This window comes from Alnus glutinosa, chromosome 4 (genome assembly GCF_958979055.1).
Source record: "Alnus glutinosa chromosome 4, dhAlnGlut1.1, whole genome shotgun sequence".
NCBI classification, from domain to species: domain Eukaryota; kingdom Viridiplantae; phylum Streptophyta; class Magnoliopsida; order Fagales; family Betulaceae; genus Alnus; species Alnus glutinosa.
In genome coordinates, this window is record NC_084889.1 from 4914952 (window position 1) to 4931112 (window position 16161).

Sequence of the window (16161 nt, forward strand, 5' to 3'; positions counted from 1 at the left end):
TAAATTATACATCTATTGAAGGCTTTGCATGATTAAATTCAAAAAAATTATGCCATGCATATTGTTAGATAAGTGGTTTGAGGGATGAGAACAGTTTAAATTAGGCCACTTGTAATTCCATTTTGCGCTTTATATATATAGTTGAGGTCCCCACTCCATACCCTAGCACTCACTTGTACACATTCCATTGCATTATTTTGTTCAATGGATTGGCATGAGATCTTGGTTTAAGGGATTTCAATAGAAATCCCAACAGTTGAAAGGTAGGAACATGGACTGCAATTCAGAGATTTCTCTTCCAAAATTGTTTGCCTGGTAAAAGATGAACAAGAACAAATAGGAATATATCTCATTATCATAATACTGTTATGTTTGAAATTGCAGATTCACTTGAACACTGATGCACATAGCCGCTTTAAAACCAGATTGGATCAATGGTGCCGTTGAGGTGCTCCTTTTTTTAAATACTCACACAACACAAATTCGTGGCTTGCACCACTGTCTTCAATGGAACAAAACCCTCCATTCAACAAGTGGCCCTTTTGGCACGCTTGTGATTGGACAAGAGAAAAATTTACAGGCATGTTGATGTATATTTTGTACTTGGCCTCATCTGTTGACCTTAATGTAAATACATATCATGATGCATCATTTGCTTTTATACACGATTTCTTCATCATCCACATCAAATGCTGGATTACAGAGGCATCTAAACAGTCTCCCAATACCCTGCCAGATAAGAAAAACCATAGAACCCATCAATAATGTATCATGTATGGCATTCATCTAATATAACAAGTTTCTAAATCAATTCTTTACTGTAAAAGTTTTTCTAGCATGCCTGAGTGAGTAGGGGAGCTCGATATGAAAGTGCTCCTGGTGAGTCATCATCAGAACTGGTATCCGAACTGCTTCCATCATCATCTGTGTCAGCAGCATCTTTCTTCTTTGATGTTCCTCCACTTTGTACATGCTTTTCCTGATGAAAGAAGTATCAGTTTATCAGTTCTCAAGCAGGAAAACATCTTTTTCAGCATCAGCACCATGATTGTAGCTTTATGCCTTTTTAATTTTCTTGTTACTTTTAGTGACCAGGTTGTTCAGTAACTGACTTCAATCCAAGATTTTACCTTATTAGGATGTGCTTATACATAACAGTTGTGAGAGTCATCTTAAAATCTCATTTGATCAAATAGATGAACATTCGTCCCGTCATATTCAATAAAAGCAGTACAAGCTTTCTTCTCATGTAATAAAGAAGATTGAAAATGTAATTCATTCTATTATTGCATAATACAAACACAAGGTTCGTTGCAAAACTTTAATAATCATTTCACCTGAAATATCTTCCCAAGAATTTTAAGAGCCATTGCACGAGCTTTAAGTTCTTCCTTCTTAACATGGCTTTCCCTTAGCACCTGCAAACAAATTTAAATAAATGAATAGCATCTTCTGTAATTGAGATTTGTACTATTTCTTCAATGAAGAATGTGTAAAAGACACGAGTCATATTTCCTAATTTAAACTCAGTTGAACAAAGCAATAGTCCCAACTACCTGACATTGTTAAATTTCATCCAGAGAAAGATACACTATTTCCTTAACATCTATAATGTTGAGTAAGAAACTGCAGTGGGTAAAAAAAATCTGTTTCATGTATAATTTAACAGTAAAGAACAAGAAAGAGCAAATATGAGCAAGCCTTGCTTGATTGGAAGAAACAGAGAAACTCACCATTTGGCACACATGCATTAGGGTTACTTCAATGTCCACTACATTCAACTTCCATAATGAGTTCATCAATGTGTCTTTGTTTAGGCGTATATGTGATTCAACATCATTTTCAGGGCCACTACCGTCCAGTTTAAATTGCCGGTGGATGTCTTCTTGAAGTTTCAGTAATTGAAAAGCACCTGAAATAATTTTCTCATTGCAATAGGTAGCAAAGCCTTAAAAGTTCCAAGCAGAAGGAAGAGGAGAGGTGCGCGCGCACGCACGCGGGGGGAATGCTCATATCAACATACCTTTTGCTGCAGTCATCTGTGACTTCCAGAAATGTCCTTTATTGCGAACCCACTCAGCCAAAAATGGCACTCCCAGATAAATGGCTTTCTTTCCAAGCTCTTGTGCTGCTTGTCTTGAATATGTGTAGCCAATAGTGTGTAATATGTCAACTCCAAAAGCTGCATATTAAGACACTAGAGGTTGTTTAGCAAAATCATTCAAGGTGCACAAGTGGTGGCAGGTTCATACATCAATATGCTGCCAATCACATGTCGAATGCATAAAACATAAATACAAAGACTTAATAAACACATTTACCTATGAAGTAGAAAGATAACTAGACCCTTCTCACTACATTATTTAAATTACTAATTGTTGCCTATAAAATCGGTTGTATATGATGCAAATTATCAGGCTCTCTAACTAGATAGAAAATCTGCCTTTTCCTTAAGATCGTATAAAGATTCTCATGTTAAACAATATATTTCTGTCGTCAAAGCATAAATTATATACAACATTCAGCTTTAGAGTGCACCATCATCCAAGTTTAGTTGGTATGAAAGTAGTATTTTGCTTAAACTGAATTACAAAAGACACAGAATACAATAGGGGAAAAGATTTCTGCACTAAAAACAGAAGTAGGAAACATAACCGACCCATACTCTGAAGAAAACCAAGAAACAAATATCAAACCAAAAGATTTAGGAACCAAGGTGTATTTAAGTTCCAACAAATAAATTCTTAGAAGTTGAGACTGATTAATTGGTCAAAATGTAAGATGTCATATTCCCCTTTTCCTTATCCCTTTCTTTCTTTTTCTCTTGTCAACTCTTATATACTTGGCCAAGTCCCTTTATATAGTGTGTGTGTGTGTGTGTGTGTAACAAGAAAATTAACATGATATATATATATATATAGAATTAAGTATATGAAAAATTAAATAAAGAAATTGAAGAGGTTTGAATTCATTAGGGTGACAGATGAAATTGAGCTCAGAGTTTTAGGATATAATACAGCTGATATCTCAGAAATTTGACTTTACATTGTTCATTTCCTGTGAAATGTGAAACTGCTTGAAAAAATACCTATTCTATGTAAACTTTTGTTTTAGGGTAATTTTAGCAAGTCAGACAAACAGATAAGAATAATGCCAGCAAGACGAAATTATTCATTTTCTTCGAATTAATAAGCTATTGCCTCTATATCAGAAACAACTATAGCAAGGTTGGAAAGTCATCTAATATACAGAATAAACAAGACAAAATCATAATCGATATAGCAGCAATATCTACTAAGTTGAGAGAAAATGTGACTTTCAATTTTAATTTTGTCAGGACTGTAGAACAATGGACAGCACCAATGAGCTAGATCTTTCATTTGAATTTTGAAGTTAGAGATCTCCCCTGCTGTTTAGAAGGAAAAGAATTAAACACATAATATATAAGCAGAAGGCAACCTTTTTACTGTCAACATTATGTTCAACTGCTTAAAAAAAAAATTGTAATTAGAAAAGGCAGGAGGAAGCTAAACAAACCTGTATCAGAAAGCCGTCTGACTTCAGATTCTGCATGCTGTAAGAATCCCTCTTTGTCACCTTGAACATATTGATTAAGAAAACTTTTCAGTAATCTTGCTAGCTTTTCTTCTCTTTCTTTCTGGACAGCCTACACATTAAATAGACACCAAGAAGTTTCTGGTGTAGGTTAGGGGAATGCATTGTAGAAACCACTTTGTTATTAATGAATTTGCTAGAAGAAGTAAATAACAGTAGCTATAAAGAAGGGACTCACATTTCACTCTCCTATACTAATTCATGAGGGTATTCGGCTGATGGTTGCAGCCAGCTAATGATTTGAATTCTCCATTTAAGTTTGTTTTTCATAATTCAAATCGCCACAGGAACAATACACATACAAGAAATAGAATGGAATTCTGAATGTAGCTGTATACTGACATTTCTAAACATGGAAGTATCAGAAATATTCGGATCAAGCATCTCTGCTATAATTTTTATTATTGATTTTGATTTACTAACATGGAGGAATATGCTAAAGAGTTGAATACTTAATTTTGGAACACAATGAATTTTGGATTAACTGAACTTGCCTTCAATCTTTCATGTAGTTTCTCAGGATTGTCGCTCTCCCCTACTAATTCAGAAGAAGCCATTGATGCCACGGCTAGATGTCCTATGTAGTCCTCAAATAACTCACTTCCAAAGAGCAGAGCAAAGACAGCCATGGGGTCAAGCATGGTTTCTCTGGAATAGAGAACAAAAAATTATTAGGAGTATAGCAGAAAACCTTCAAGGAAGAACATTATGCAGAAAAGTATCAGCCTCTTTTGAATGTAAGTTTGCATCTTGCAGAAATCAAGTAGCTTAAATTTATAAACTTAACATATTGTTCTACTTTCAGTATTTCCATTCACTTTTTTTTTTTAATATGCAAATTTTAAGACAATTCCATGCCGTATTTGCAGAAATGAAGCCAAACTTTGTGTAAAAATTGTTCCATAAAACTATAGGGGAGTAAATGGAATTTAAATAATATATTATTCTGCAGCTAGAATTGTCGTTATTGTTCTTTAATGGTAATACAAAACTCAATAGAGCATTAACAGGACAACTCATATAATGTCTCCATGAGCATAAGCAACAGTACCTAGAAATGCAATTTTTTCCATTTCGATCATACGCATCTCTTTGCACTGGATCACTCAAAACTTGATAAGCTTCACCTAATACCTGAAAACATTGTAAAAAGAAAAGGTAAGCACTATGATCAGGAAAAAGTAAGTAAAGAAGAAGCAATGGACTTGCCTGAAATCTTTCAGCAGCCTGAGGGTCGTTCAGATTTTTATCTGGATGAACTTGCTTTGCCTGCACCAAAATTAGCATTTCCCTCATATATGACACAGTATAAGATCTTAGAGGGAGGGGTGGTTGGGAAAGAGAAACAGTACCAATTGAAAGGCCAAAAATGAAAATCCTACGAACAAGATTAAAATAGAAAAGCCTAATCATGAAATTTACATGGTATTTCATAACTCCCGTTATCAATCCTAGCTAACAATTGGAAAACAGATAGAAGAAAGACAACTCATTTAATAGCCTATGAACTATGAAGATCGATCTAGCTCCCGATAGACAGAGAAAAAGAAAAAGAACAACAATGAATAAAATCACCAAGCAGTATGATCTAGATTTAAAAAATATAGTAAATTACATTATATGCAAGACATATATATATATATATATATATATATATATATCGTCTCTTCTATACGATCATTGCAAGAAACAACAAGAATATGGGATGTGAAACATTAGAAACATCATTAATATGCTATCCAAAACATCATCAGCAAGTTATTCATACGATCATAACCTGCGCGCTTTAGTAAGTATATATCACCCACCCACTAGCTAAGACAACAACCTTAACACGTACGGTCACGTACAAGAACAAATTAAGAATCAAACATACATATATATAAGACCCAATCCCGATACCTTAAGATAATAAGCCTTGCGAATTGTCCCCTCCGAAGCCGAGGGACTAACGCCAAGAACATCATAGTACTCGGTTTCCTTCACCATTCTCGATCCCGTCCCGATCGCAAAACTCGAGCTTCTCCGATGGCTCCTCATAGAGCTTGAGAATTATGCAAAGAAAGATAAGAATAGAGAAAGAAGAATGTGAAAAAAGTGAAAGAAAGAAAGGAAGATGGACAGTGTTGTTGAGCCCCACGAGCCGCACTTGCCTTTCCAGTTCTCCACCCGAATAAACTAATACCTGAAACTGCTTTTTCGCGGGAGGAAACAGTTTATTTTAACTGCCACCATGGTGGCGCTGATGATGATCATTAATCGTACGCATACCAGTTTTTTGAATTGCTTTTCAAGGTCTGCTGAGCTGTTGATGGGCTGGGTTTGGGCTTGTCATGGCCCAATCTAGTACTCTTTTTGGGGTTTAACATGTGGGCTCTTTGAGGGTGGGGTTTGATTTGGTGCCCACTAGTTTTAAGTAGGGTACGTGGCACGTGGATGTGGCTGGATGTTTGGGGGAAATTGGGAATGGTCATCTCTTCTCAGTTGTTTCACTCATTCCTTATAAAGCAGGATTTTAGAATAATCTGTCTTGTCATTAATGAATTAAGTAGAAAAACGGAAACAAATAAGGTTGCAAACAGGATGTCATTGCTGATTAGTACAAAAAAATAAAAAATAAAAATAAAATGGGTCGGTTTGAGATTACGTTAAAGAGCTTATTTGGAATTGCGTTAAAGAGTTTAAAAAATATTTTTAGTACATAAAAAACTGTGCCATGAAAAGATGGGTCGGTTTGATATATAAATAAATAAAATTCAAAAACATTTCTTTGACTTTTTTGTTCTAAAAAAATAAATAAATTATGTTTTAGAAAGAGCTTAAAAATAAGACATTTTCTATTGACAAAAACTATATTTGCTGATGCAATCTCAAATACATATAAGAATGTATAGGTCTCTTCAAAGCATAATATACTATAGAAAATAGAGCACATGTAGAAAGATGAAAACTCATTTTATTTCTTTTTGCAAAAATAAAAGGAAGGAAAAATAGTTCTTGGCCCTAATCGTAGTTTTCAAGGCATTGTGATGAGGTGTTTAAAAAATTAATTCTATCTATTGATGTTGTAGCCAATAATTTTGGATATCTTTTTCAATATTTGTTTATAACTTGTCGCTATGTAAAAGTATGTTTATTTTGTTTGATTGTTTCATTAATTCCGTTCTTCCATGATCAAGTAATGAACTCATTGTACACAACAATGATAAGATCAGGAAAAATTACACTTTACCCTTCAATGTTTCACCACTTTTTCAATCTTATTTTCAAAGTGAAAAAAATTGCAATACACCCTAACCAAATTTTCTAATTTTGCAATGTAGTCATTTCGTTACTTAAGTCTGTCATTTTTTACAGAAATAGATCCACGTGCGTCCTAAGCGGCAGGAAATTCATTTCTGATTACTACATTAATGCCGTTTAAGAAGCGGCATTAATTAAATAGCACAAAGTGTTTGGTGTCGTTTATATAGCCTAAACAACATTAAAAAAAAAAAAAAAAAGATCCACATATGTAACGTTAAAAGAATTAATAGCCAAATCTTTAAAAGCATTCCCAATAGTTTATACATTTTTATATGTAAAATGGCTAACCAAAACCTACTTTATCTATTTTAATTAATTTGTTTCAAAATGTATCATACATTCGATTATTTATTATTTCACTATATCATTTAAATATTACTTTTTTTTTTTAATTCTTTCTTTAAATTTTAAGATATTTTTTTAACGGAAAGTCTTTTTTTTTTTTTGATAATTATTTACTATAAAGTCAGCAAAATTATTTCTCATCTGAGGTGGCTCGCATAAGTGTAAACTTAAAATGACAAACATAGATTTTGTCATATAGACATACTCTGAAATACAATTTCACAGATTCAGAGATATATTACAATATTGCTATGGGCCTATGGCGTAAATGAGTTTTGGTGAGAGAGGAGGAGAGAGAGAGTGAAAGAAAAAGAAACAAATAAAAAAGAGATGCATGTCATAAATATAATTTGCATAATTAGATGGAGTGATTTTTTAGTAAATTTATTAACTATTTTAGCCTAAAGGTGAAAATAGATAAAAGCCATTAGGAAAATGATTCATGCACTATTAATACACAATAAATGCACAATCCCAAGACACATTGAGTGAGATTTAATGTATAGGTTCCACCCCAATATATTATGGGATTGTGCATTTGTTGTGCACAAGTAGTGTGAAATGATAGAAAAACTTCAAATGCATACCAGCTACACTCCAGCAAGGCACATGAGATGGTCCACACACCAGTTATTGTTGCACTTCAGGTTCCCACCCAATCTGCCTGTTGGGGGAGTGTAGTTGTTGTGCACGTCAAGTGCAACAATCACTCCCCTTTTCCTTGAGGAATATACATCTACTTCTCCCTCTCTCTCTCTTCGATTAGGGTTTTTTCGTTCTCAAATCGTTCGCCCTTTTTTCAAATATTTCTCACTCTCTTATGCTCAGGTGCGATTTCATGATGGAAGATTTTGATGATAGGGTATCGAGAAAAGAGGCTGAAGAGGGTATGCACCGATTTGCTCAGCAGATTTCTCATTGTTCATGGGCTTTTTTGGTCATTCTGGTTTGGGATTACTTTGTATTCTGTACTGTGGCGTTGCAAAATCATGGAGCTGGTTCGTTTTGTGGGTTGCTGTCCAGAATTTGGTGAATTATGGACAATCTTTGAGGAGGGGTAGAAGAGGATACAGGTAAGTGGTGGTTCTTTTTTTTTTTTTTAATTTTAATCTTTGATTATAATTGGGATAATTGGTATTGATAATTTTTTATTACTGGGTTGTGATTTGTCTAGACTCTGGAATTTGATAGTGTTATTTTTCTTTTTTGATTTTATTGCTGACCCATTCTCCCTAGCTCTAAATTATCATTCTCGCATTGTGGTTTCTCATAGCAAATTACAGCCTTTTAGAATTTTTATGAATCGAGATAGTTTGAAGATGTGTGGATGGTTTTGTGCTGAATATTGGTTCGACTTCAAGGATGATGTAATTTGGACGACCCTAACTTGGTTTGGCAAGAGAGGATTTTTAATGGTTTTGAGTTGGATTTGGTTGAATCCAGAGATGGGTTTTTTCGATTTTGCCCAAATAATTGAGTTAACGGATAGTTGTAGTTAATGTGGGCTAGAATTGGTCGAGTTTAGAGATGTAAATTTTAGTGGGAATGACCTGAGTCTGGAACAGTAGCATATTGTATTATTGTTGAATTCTCTCGATGGGTATTAGTTAACTGTTTTAGGACTTGCACTTCCTGGGTCAGATTTGTAATGACTACTGAGTTGGTTACGAACCTCTGTCTTTGCAGTGACACTTGGTGTTGTGTTGCACATGAGGCTTCCAGATTCATCAACAACTGCCTCTTTCCTTAGTGATTGTTGCTAATCGCATCCACATCCGCACTAAGGAATTTGTCAACCGCATCCACGTCCGCATATACGGATAGCAAGTAGGTGCGTACAATTATTATTCGCCCGCATTTTTATCCTTACTCAGATTATGAAGTCTAACACAAACTAGGCAAAAAAGCCATTATCAAGAATTGCTGTATTTATACCTAATGAATGTGACATTTTCAATTGGTTACATGAAATTCAGATAAAACAAGAGTTTCAATGTTAACACGCAGTGTGTAATTGAGGTTGACTTAGCGTCCAAACATCCGCGAGATATAAGGGAGGGCATTAAGAGGGATAGATGATCGACTGGCTACTTCAATTCGTCAAACAGAGCAATGATGAGGAGGATAATCCTTTTTATTCCTATCTGCCTACTAATCTTCATCTCAACTCCATGCTAGGCGAGGAGACACGGTCCTCAACTCCCACTTATCGTCATCCTCTTGTGTCTCCTCCCAGTCCTCTAATACCTCTACCCCCGTCACTAGCACGCATTAATCCTTCAGTGTCGTCTACCCAACCACCCTCAATACCCAAATGGAGCCATCAACCCGGGACGTTTGCCCAACCACCTCCACCCAAGACGTTTGACCATGGAGTTGTCCTTAAGATCATCCTGATTTCAATAATTGTAATCCTTTTATTGATTTGTCTTTTTTTCATTAGAGGTGCTTTATCTTCTTTGCTTAGTCTCTTGTTTAATGTCATTTTGGTATTTTATTGTTACATTTAACAATAAAAGGATTTTATTGGCATTAAACAAGAGACTAAGCAAAGAAGATAAAGCACCTCTAATGAAAAAAAGACAAATCAATAAAAGGATTACAATTATTGAAATCAGGATGATCCTAAGGACAGCTTCATGGTCAAGCGTCTTGGATGGAGGTGGTTGGGCAAACGTCCCGGGTTGATGGCTCCATGTGGGTATTGAGGGTGGTTGGGCAAACGGCATCGGAGGATTGGTGCGTGCTTGTAGCGGTAGTAGAGGTATCAGAGGACTGGGAGGAGGAGACACAGGAGGATGATGATGACTGGGAGTTGAGGACTGTGTCTCCTCGCCTGCATGGAGTTGAGATGAAGATCAATTGGTAGAGAGGAATAAAGAGGATTATCCTCCTCATCATTGCTTTGTTTGACGAACTTTGAAGTAGCCAGTCGATCATCTATCTCTCCTAATGCCCTCCATTTATATCTCACAGATGCTTGGGCGCTAAGTCAACCTCAATTATTTACACACTGCGTGTTAACATTGAAGCTCTTGTTTTATTTGAATTCCATGAAACCAATTGAAAATGCCTTATTCATTATGTATAAATATAGCAATTATTGAGAATAACTTTTTTGCCTTGTTTGTGTTAGAGTCCAAAACCTGAGTAAAGGTAAAAATGCAGGCGAATAATAACTGTATGCACTCACTCGCTATCTGTATATGTGGATGCAAGTAGCAAATTCCTTAGTGTGGATGCGGTTAGCAACAATCACTAAGGAAAGAGGCGGTTGTTGATGAATCTGGAAGCCTCGAGTGCAAAACAACACCTACTGAAATCAGGATAATCTTAAGGATAGCTTCGTGGTCAGACATCTTAGGTGGAGGTGGTTGGGCAAACGTCTCAGGTTGATGGCTCCATTGAGGGTGGTTGGGCAAACGGCACCAGAGGATTAATGCGTGGCTGTTGTATATATGATAGTTTCAATTGTAAATATATGACTTAATGATATATGACATTTCATAATTACACATTTGTGTTTTATTTATTTACTTTAGAATAAATGCATTTTTGGTACTTATGGTCTGAAATTTTGACAAATTGCTCCCTAAGTTTTAAAAAGTGATTAATTACTCTCTAGGGTTAGCAAAAACAACAAATTAGTCACTGCCGTTAGAAAAGTTGACAGAATCCTGTTAATGTGCAACATTAGTACCAATTAAAATGTGACATGTTTCACTTGCAATAAAAAAAAAAAATTACTAAAAATATTTAAAACGAAATATAAAAACAAAGTCAAAAAGGAAAAACGCCATGACTGGAATAATGGTCTGAGTTTTCTCTGGGAGTAGTCAGATTGAAATTAGTTGGTAAAGCTTTTCCCGAATATGAAATCTAAATGAACACGATTAGATGGGAAATGATGTTGGGTGATAGTTTTTAAAAAAAATAGAGAGGAGAAGAGTTGAGTTTGGAATGGTTCTTAAACATCGTTTATCATTCAGCTTTCTTTTCCTTTTTTATTTATTTTTTTTTTCCTTGTATGGTTTGATTTGAAGGCTCAACCCGATCTTGTGTTTCTTTTTTGTTCTTGTACTTTGTGAGAATTTGACATTGGAAATCGCCATTAACTCATTTGTCAAAATTTGTTATTATAAGCTTTGTGACAATGTAGAGTTGTCTTTGCAAAACTGCATCCCTTAAGGCATCAAAAGCTGAAAGGAGGTGATATAAAAACACTAGATAAACACTTTTTATACACCCACTCTTTCACATGAAGTGAAGTCCATGTGGTGTGGGTCCCACTCTATGTGAGACGGTGAGTGTATAAGGAGTGTATTGGGTGTTTTTTTTTTTTTTTCCCAAAGTTGAATGGTAAAGCCTCCCATCTAATCGTGTAGCTCGTGTTCATTTAGATTTTATATCCTGTAAATACTTCACTAACTCTATCAATTCGACTGTTGTTGGAGAAAACTCTAACCATTATTCCAGCCATGTTGTTTTTCTTTTTATTTTTGCAAGAAAATAAAATTTTCTAAATATAATAAAAACTAATGTAGTAAATGATAATCACGGTTAAGTTCAATTCAATCTTCGCCGAGAAAGGAGGGAGAGAGTGGGGTGCGCGGGTGTCAATATCCACGTATGATGTGATGTGATGTGATGTGATATCATTTCTCATTATTTATAATTTGTCTTTTTGATAAATAAATAATAATAATAATAAAACAACTTTAATAATTTTGTTTTTCACAAAATCTCAACTTCAAATGCATGCAGTTACGATGTACCATCTTTCAAAAGCACATAAACTTAACATAATTAATGGAAATTACAAAAACTCTGTCAATATCTCACCATTGGTGATTAAGAACGTTAAAAGAAACTGAAATGGATGTGAAAATATCATATTACACTCTCAATATTTTAATGATAAGAAGGTTACGATACTTAATTTAGTAATAATTCTTACACAACTTTTGTACAATTTTATTTTAAAAACAACTATTTAATATTTAGGAAAATAAATCTAATGGTTGATCATAAAAACAAAAATAATTAAAATTGTGTAAAAATTATGTAAAAATTTGCAAGAAACATTTATTTACTTAATTAGTTTGTTGCTCTCACGTGGGTACACATGCAAGGGTGGCACGGTGGCACATGAGTACCTCATCCAAAAGTAAGAATTTTACAAAAATTAAAACATAAAGTATATAGTAATTTAACCAAATAATAGATAATCATTCCGTGTGCTCTGACAACCATGTGATCTACAATTATCCCAAATATATCTATATCCATATATATTTACCAAAAAGGCCACAACATACATTTATATAAATTTAGTTGTTTTTAACTTAAAGGTCATTTGCCACTTTTTTTAATGAGCCACTTGTCTCTTTATTATGCATTTTCCCTAATATATATTCTTTATTATATTTAAAATTTACTGAAAATTTTTGTTTTTTGAAATTATGATCGGATGTTTTTAGTGAATTGAGACAAAATTAAAAAAAGTTTCATAAAACTAAAATAAAATTTCTATCCAGCTTCCTGCATCAAATTGTTGAATAAATCAAATGACTGTGACATGTGAAGTTAACTGCTATATACTAAGAGCATTCTCCGATGGATTAACTATTTGTAACTTTAGGCTAAAATAACTAAACAAAAGGTTAAAAAAAACTCCATTGAATTATGTAAACAAAAGCTAGAATACATTTTTCTTAAATCTATAAACAGTGCAACTCTACATCATATATCTATTTTTTTTAATTGTTTATCTCTACCTTCTGCGCTTTTTTTCTTCCTTTTCCCTCTACTTCTACGGATTCGTTTGGGTTTGCGATTTCTAAAAGTGCGATTTAAAATAACGATTTTAAAATGTGCGATTTGAAAAAAGTGATTTTTACAAACGCAGTTAAGCGTTTGGCAAAATCGTAGTTTGGCCTTTAAAATCGCGAATTTACCTTTAAAATTCTGCGTTTTCAAAAAAGCACCATCTTATCTGCGATTTGAAAAAGCAGATTTTCTGTGTTTTCAAATCGCAATTTTTAAAAACGCAGTTTCCAAACGATCAATGTTCTGCGATTTGGTTTAAAATCTCACTTATTGTCTACGAAATCGCAATCCCAAACGCACCATGCAGCAGCAATTGATTTTTTATTTTTATTTTTTTTCTTTTTTGCAAGTGCAGTTGATTGGTTTAGGTCAACTAGTTTTGATTACATAGAAGTCCCATTTAACGTGATATTATGATAGGATCAACCCTTAATGACCGTTAGAAAAATGATCGTTTAAAAATTATTGCATTAGGAAAATGATAGATTTAACAAAACGACTGTTAAAATATATAACTGTTAGAAAAATGGTCGTTTGAGAAAAAATGACCGTAAAAAAAATTGCGTTAGAAAAATGACCGTTTTAACAAAACGACTGTTGACAAATATGACCATTTAAAAAAAAAAAAAAAGACTGTAAAAAAATACGATAATGAAAAAAGTAATAAAAAAAATAAAAAAATAATATAGAGTTAAGAATAAATAATCATTAAAACTCATTAGCTAAACTATATAAAGTGAATTTTGGTTAACTATTTTAGATTGAGATATACATAAGCCATTGAAAGTGCTCTAATAAGAGGGTTGAATACTTACATTAAAAAAAAAAAAAAAAAAAAAAAAAATATTGAAGAACATACCAAAAATTAAAAGTAATTAAGGTCCTAGCGGGAGGCCAGCCCAGACAGCAGGAATAAAAGTCCAGAGTGCTAAACACTAGAGAACACGATGCTTGACAAGCATTTGTAAATGCAGTACATATATACTACGTATTCATGGTGGGACTTTACGAGCAACGTGTAATTTTAGACGTGGGGATGAAGTTATAAAAAAAAAAAAAAAAAAAAAAGCGAGGATAAAAAGTTAATTTTGAAAGAATTATAAAAGTATTTTAAAAAACAATTTGGAAAACATTTTGAAGTGGGAGACAGGGTAGTTGCACCTCTAATGATGATCAGGGACCTCAATTAGTGGTACATTATCCAGAGTTAACAACACAGGGGATAAGGCTAAAGATAAGGCTGGGCACGGGTGGTACGTTATGGATCAAGTCAAGTAGAGCTGAGGATGGTGTGAAGAGGGTCGGTTGAGATTTGTAGGTGCTTTAGGATTTAGGAAGGAAGAAGAAATTTTTAGAGAAGAAGAGAAAAAGGGCGTCAACTGTCAAGCGATTAGGGTTTTTTGAGAAAAAATTGTACTTGTAGGAATTTGAGTCGGGATGGGACGGGTCAAATTTAAAAAATTTTAAAATTTATTACTGCATTTCGAAATGGTTTGCTCAGAATTATAAAAACATATAATACTGCTGATTTTTATTCGTACTAAATCTATACGTTTGAGCCGACTCAAATTGACTGTTGGGTTGGGCGGGTTTTGCCTTCCCCTACTATGGCGGACCCTTTTCAAGATTTGGAAGCCTGCTTTGGACCCAAATATTTTAGAGCATATTCAACATTTAAAAAAAAAAAAAAAAAAAAAAAAAAAAAATCCCTCTGAGTCAAATTTTGCTCTTCTTCTTTCTTTTAAATTATGAAATTCCACTTCCCTTTAATTGTGCCCTTTCCTGATTTCATTATCCTTCTTTTTGTTGTTTCCTTCCTGGATCGAAGAAATCAAACGACTTTATGACGTGTGCGTAATAAATAAGAGGGTTGCATGAGCATACCGAAAATTGAAACTAATATTTACAAAAAAAAACACAAAACGATGAAGGTCCTACCGGGAGTCGAACCCAGGTCGCTGGATTCAAAGTCCAGAGTGCTAACCACTACACCATAGAACCCTATTCCTGATTAGAGCTTCTAAATTAATTTATTATCTAGCATATATTTATCGGTGGGACTTATGCCCAACGTGTAATTTACATTTTAGTTTTCAATTATTTTTGCGAATCTTGACGTGTTATATTATTATTATTATTATTATGATAATTACTCGTACTACTTTTGGTCCTGAGGTTGCCCAAATATTTTATTTATTTAATTTAATTTTTTTTTCCTTAGAGTTGCAACGTACGTACAGTTGGCAATTAATTAAGTGATAGAGTTCTCATACGGACGGCACCATATAATTAATGCAGTAAGCGGAAAAGCAGTTCCCGCGGATCAGGAAGTCTAAATCGATCTAGGCACCTACAAATTCCAGTAATTAATTAAGAAAAAACTACAATTTACCTCCGTGATATTTACACCAATTTGTAATTCTAGTATTAATATTTTGATTACATCAATTGCACTCAAGAAAGTTACAGAAATTTGCAATTGCCCTTCCGTCCAATTGTGCCGACCAAATAGACGGAAGTGACCCTACGTGCCGCGCACATGCCTTTTTTGGATAAAGGTGGACAAAAATGCCCTCATTTAAACGGTACCGTTTTGTTCAAAAAAATTCATCAAAACACTTTAGGCCTCCCCAAACCGTAAGATATGAACATGGAACACGTGTCCCTCCTCATAGCCATCCTCCTCTCTTCGTCTATTTTACGTTTAGAAATAGTTTTATGCTTTCGTGTCATTCGGCCGGAGAAGCTTGAGCTTTTTCAATGGCGTCCCGTTCTCTCTAACAGGTTCATCATCTCCTCCGAGTTGTCTAGCTCAGCGGCGACGTGGAGGAGTGACTGGACTTCAACGGGTTAGAAATCGACTAGGATAGGTCTTTGCCGCTTTTCGACCATCCCCTCGAACATGAAGCTCGTCGTCGTCGGGAAGCTCATTGGATGTCCTTGTTATTAGGGAATATAATAATATACGCATATACTGGTCCTTTATGAAAATCTATGTCTATGTTTATAATTAAACATTCATATAATAGTCGAAGGTATGGAAGACAGGAACTGTCAGGTTTCACT

General features: G+C 34.3%; 1 protein-coding gene and 1 non-coding gene across 2 annotated transcripts; both read right to left on the minus strand.

Annotated features, from left to right (window-relative positions):
- Positions 1-329: 329 nt before the first annotated feature.
- LOC133865874 (chaperone protein dnaJ 10) lies at positions 330-5777 on the minus strand. The gene is made up of 10 exons (XM_062302382.1): positions 5518-5777; positions 4825-4884; positions 4667-4749; positions 4110-4263; positions 3538-3667; positions 2024-2182; positions 1734-1912; positions 1338-1418; positions 842-979; positions 330-729 (listed from the first exon to the last, which is right to left on the minus strand). Exons 1-10 carry the CDS (start codon positions 5653-5655, stop codon positions 649-651), a joined length of 1203 nt encoding a protein of 400 aa, XP_062158366.1. The 5' UTR covers positions 5656-5777; the 3' UTR covers positions 330-648.
- Positions 5778-15024: 9247 nt separating this feature from the next.
- Positions 15025-15096, minus strand: TRNAQ-UUG (transfer RNA glutamine (anticodon UUG)). Its single transcript has one exon. It is a non-coding gene; the product is annotated as a tRNA-Gln (tRNA).
- Positions 15097-16161: the final 1065 nt, after the last annotated feature.